General features: G+C 41.4%; 1 protein-coding gene across 1 annotated transcript; it reads left to right on the top strand.

Moving 5' to 3' along the window:
- Nucleotides 1–2,468: 2,468 nt before the first annotated feature.
- LOC118338241 (peroxisomal acyl-coenzyme A oxidase 3-like) lies at nt 2,469–4,452 on the top strand. Its single transcript, XM_035675513.1, has 4 exons — nt 2,469–2,587; nt 2,710–2,845; nt 3,111–3,185; nt 4,085–4,452. The coding sequence occupies exons 1-4, from the start codon at nt 2,565–2,567 to the stop codon at nt 4,274–4,276; spliced, it is 426 nt and encodes a 141-aa protein (XP_035531406.1). The 5' UTR covers nt 2,469–2,564; the 3' UTR covers nt 4,277–4,452.
- Nucleotides 4,453–5,250: the final 798 nt, after the last annotated feature.

The following is a 5,250-nucleotide window of genomic DNA, read 5'->3' as shown; positions in this document are numbered from 1 at the left end:
AACCTATAAACTCACTGTCTAAAGATATAGTTATAACTCTAGATCAAGGGGTCACCAACTTTTTGAAACTGAGAGCTACTTCATGGGTACTGAGTCATACGAAGGGCTACCAGTTTGATACACAAATTTTTCAAAGTTTGGCCCTTTAGTTATATATGATTATTAATGATTAATGATCCTCATCTATGTGAAGACACTGATCACGTTCATTTCTCACAATAATTATCAACAATGACTTAAGGTGGGGAAACAGATAATATCAATATTCAACACCCCTTTATTTCTATTAATCTCAGCAATTGGTTAAATTTCATAGAAAAAATGTCCCATTTCACTAGCCCACTAACAAACACATTTTAACAAATTATGAACTATGTTGCACCAATGTGGCACCAAACTATGTTTGAACAAGTTATCAATTGTGTAATGTTTAAAACAATCAACTTTCATGATTTTTAAATAAATCTTTATCACATTTTTAACTAATTACCAAATCTGCGTCATTTTTAACAAAATTATAATCTGTTAATTTCATGAAAACACCACTGTTGAACACTGTTTCAACATTTTAAATTCACTTTTCATAGCAACTGCCATGTTGCCACTGACAACATCCTGGTATCTGTTTCTTTCTTTAGTGGGAAGGACTGGCATTGCATGCTGTTCACCAGTTGTTATTTGTAATCTGGTGTGTAAACTTGACACTTGCAACTCCTGAGTGAAAGTCCTGCAGATGTGCATCAGTGGAGGCGTGTTCTGTGTTTGTTCTTGATGAAGTTCATATCAGAAAACCGCTGAATTCACATCGATTAGGTTGAACCCCAAACAGGCTGGCCAACCTTCCTTGCTGCTGTGCATACACCACTGTACTTTTCCTGTGGTCAACAAGGCAACCAAAAAGTTTGTCCAAATGGTAAACCTTTTCTGCACGAAAAAACTCCTTCACTGCATTATAAAATGTCAACTCCCTCGTAGTTGTCTTTAGGGGCAGTAGTGTCAGGAGTTTCTTCTTTTGTGGAGAAATCATCAAACACCATCCGGATAAAGACCAACACCTGCCGGCTGTACTGCTGAGCTGTCCAACGGACTCGTCGCACTGGATGCTAAACCGACCTGCAGTTCACCCAAATCCCGGGTCCAGCTGATCGGCCAAGTTACGGACATAACCGACACTCGTCTAGCCATCGTAGATGCCCCCAGTTGATATCGGATGCCCCCCCCAGTTGGACATCGGAGTTGTCCCCCCCAGTTGTCCCGCCACGGACGCTGAAAGTTTTGTCCCATGCGCACAATACTTGACTTTGACCTTTCCAACTTCACAACTTGTAAGTTGTGCTTTTTTTTAGAAGCAGGCATGCGGGCCGACTTATGTGGTCCTTGCGGGCCGACCTGGTGCCCGCGGGCACCGTTGTTGGTGACCCCTGCTCTAGATGGCATTACTTTGGCTCTAGCACCACTGTCAGGAATCTTGGAGTTATCATTTGATCAGGACATGTATTTAATTTTTCCCCCCCTTAACCAAAAAAAAAATAAAAAAAGCAAAAAACTCATAGGACTGCTTCTTACATTTAAATGTAAATTTACAAAAATTGTAGACACAATCTATCCAGAGAGGTGCAGAAAACTAATCCATGCATTTGTTACTTCTAGGCTGGATTACTGCAACTCCTTATTATCAGGCCTGCCCCCAATAAGGTCATTAAAGACGCCTACTAATTACCATTTACAATTACAATTATTGAACCATCCCTTAGTTATGCTGCATAAGGCCCTAGACTAATCAGGGAAAATTTTTCCATGGTGCCTGAGCTCCTCTCCTTGCCTCTCTTCTCTCCTTTCTGCCACTCCATTCATGTCCCATTAATGCATGTTACTAACTTTATTTCCCCGGAGTTCTTTGTGCTTTCTCCGTCTCACCAGGTTCTCATGGATCCTGGTGGAGCCTCCTGCCATGGTCCTGCTTGACTGCAATTGCTAATATTACTGATATTATTGTTATTATTATTATTATTAGTAATTATTGATTACTACAGTTTCTATTATCACTGCTCATTGTCCCCCCCACTCGTGGCTGTCCGTCGTCCATCATCTTCTTCATGTTCATCCATCATCATTCTTACTATTAATGTAGTTGTTGCTACTGTGGTTGCTGTCACCTGTCTGTCTGTCTCTGTCTCTCTCATCTGTCTGTCTCTTTCTCTCCACTAACTGGTCGAGGCCCAGACGACCACCGCACCTAGAGCGCGAAGGGTCTGTCCCCCTAAGGTTCTGCCTCTTAAAAGGGCAGTTTTTCCCCTTTTTGCCCGCCCGTCACCCTTAAAGTGCTTGCCTTCATGGTGGTACTGTTTGGGTCTCCTGTAAATATTTTGGGGCCAAGTATAAGAATTTCGGTTTTTTCTGAGTTTAACATCAGAAAATTGCAGCTCATCCAGGATTTTATGTCCTGAAGACATGTTTGTTAATGTTTTCTCTTTTTCTGTGTGGTGCAGCAACATGTGTTCAAGACACTGGAGAATGATCCTCTGTTCGCCCGTCAGCCCGGTGAAGACATCCCTTTAGAGAAAATGAGAGAGCTGACCTTCCTCAGGTATCAACAGAAAGTTTCACCTTTTGTATCCGCTGTGAATTCACTCATACAGCACAATTCAATTATTTTATCACCAGTAACCTGTGTACTTAGAAAATAAAGCTTGAGATAAAAATCTCCAGGGCAAAGCAGCTCTTCCGCTATGACTTCATCACAAAAGAAGAGGCCATGGTCAACCCCTGGAAGACTGTGGTCCTTAGTGATTGCCTGGGCATGTATGACTGGGCCCTTGGGGCCAAGTTCTTTCTCAACAAAGGGGTAAGTGTGCACTGGGAGCTGTGGTGTGAGAGTACTTGTTCCTATCCAGCAATGACATGCATGATAGAAGTCCTTAATTGACTGGTCGCTGGCTAGTGCCTGTAGTTGGCCCATTAGTTGGCTCATTCCAGTGTGCGGCTAATCCTCCAACCTACAAAACAGGTCATTTGTAGTTTGGAATGACCCATGCCACCATCATAGCTTATCTCCACTTTACTCATTGTTCCATCCCAGCAAAAGATGTTAAAAATCTCTTCTGTTTCAGATGTTTGGAGTGACTGTTGCCAACTCAGGATCAGGAAGACACAACAAATATGTTGAAAACACTGACGACATGACGGTAAGAGTTCAGCCATAGACTGTATAATTTAAAATGGACGTAGTCTCATCACACATATGTTTCTGAGGGGCATTGGGAAACTCACTGTGGTCAGCTCTGGCAAAGAGGTGCAGTGTGGGTGGCACTGAGGCCGGTTGAATGAAGCCTGGTTACTGAAAACAGCCGCCTGTGACACCACCCACCTGTCACTTGAAGCGTCCACGCCCTTTATTATGCATACCTTTAGGTCTTAATTTAATTGAAAGAGTTGAGTTATATTAAAATTAACCCCCTGTACGCTTATCATGGGCCAGCCTGATTTGAACAGCTTGTTTTGTTACTTCTGTGATGGCTTCATTTGCAGTTTCTTGATCAAAACCAACTTTTGTAATATCGCCAACCCCGAAAAATAATGACCTCATCGGCTTTCCATAGACGGAGGTTGCTGCTTGAGTTGAACATAGTGTTAGACTTTAGACCCCACTTTACAGTTGTATCAGTGATTTATTTATGGCTGTCTAACTACAGAGTAGTGAGGGTCTATAGTGATGTAATCACTTCCTGCCCTTTTAGATATATATGATGCAGGTCCTGAATGATGTCCAGTCTTTGGATTCTTTTGGATTTAGTTATTTTCTCCAAAACTACCCTGAAAACGTTCAGGGATAAATAGTTGGTCAGATGATATTTGTGATTACAATCTTTGCTTCCACAATTAATCTTGAAGTGTGATAATGTTACTTTCCTGCTCCAAATCAAGCATTCCAAAATGCAAAAAAAATTGATAACTTAAATCAGCTAAAATGACTGCTCCACAGATCTACACAGAGCTGTTAGTGCAGACTATTGCTGCTAAAAATGTGAAATGTTTTCACACAGTCAGCAGGCCATCATGAACTTGAATCTGCATCTGTTTGTAGACGTTCGGATGCTTTGCCTTGACTGAGGTGAGCCACGGCAGCAACACCAGAGCTATGAGGACCACAGCAACACATGACCCCTCCACCCAGGTCAGCACACACACTCCACAACAAAATATGTTTGTAATGGATGTTAAATGGCAATATATTTGGCTCATGACAGCAGAAATGTATGTAAGGATGTACCGGTAATTTCTATTAATGTCATGTTTTTGCATTGCTAGTTTAAATTTGCCAGCTTGCCAACAAGGTGATAATACCTTTGAGAACACCAAAGCAATTTCTTTTTTTTGTGAACTTCGGGGGTTTTAACATTAAAGCTGGTTGCCGGTTTAGACTCAGTATCTATAATATGTATAATATTTTTTGGACGTTATATTTAGATGTGGCAGGTGATGGATTATAAATAACAACAAAGTTCACTTATAGAAGAGGTTGGGATGAATGGATGGGTCAGACAAACACAGAAGAATGTGTGAAACCAAGAGTCAACTTTCTTTTAACTTCTGTTACACACTTATTTTAACCCAAACTGCGATCTTTTCCTAAACCTAACCAAAGTGTGACCGTTTAAACTCCTAAAATGTAAAATGTTTCTCAGCAAGCTTACATATTAATCATTGAGCCACTGAGAGTAAGAATGTGTTGCTTAAGCCCTAATTGCACATGACTACAGTTACCATTGGACCTTGTGATTTAGAACCCCACCCCCCCACGTCTGTGTTTCATGCGGTGAATTTACACAGGATAAGAGTCTGTATTTTACTCAAGTCACAGAGATGCCAGTTCACACAGGACTAATATCACAGGACCTTGAAATATAGTAGGATCATTTGCAGTGGAAGTTATGAATTACAGACATGGCAGATTTGCATCATCACAGACGTCCTTAGCAATTATTAATTCAATTAAATTCAGTTTTATTTGTATAGCGCCAATTGATAACAGAAGTTATCTCTGGACACTTTTCAAATAGAGCAGGTCTAGACCGAACTCCTTTTAACAATTACAGAGACCCAAGAGTACCACCATGAGCAAGCAGTTGGCGACGGGGCAAGGAAAAACTGTCTGGCTCTAGGTGGGTGGTCATCTGCCTTGACCAGTTGGGGGAGAAAGAGAGAGAGAGAGAGAGAGAGAGAGAGAGAGAGAGGAGAGAGAGAGAGAGA

The sequence above is a fragment of the Morone saxatilis genome, unplaced genomic scaffold (genome assembly GCF_004916995.1).
Source record: "Morone saxatilis isolate NCDOM2014 unplaced genomic scaffold, NCSU_SB_2.0 Contig4, whole genome shotgun sequence".
Lineage (NCBI taxonomy): Eukaryota > Metazoa > Chordata > Actinopteri > Moronidae > Morone > Morone saxatilis.
Note: the sequence above shows the minus strand (reverse complement) of the source record. Positions and strands in the feature narration are given on the sequence as shown.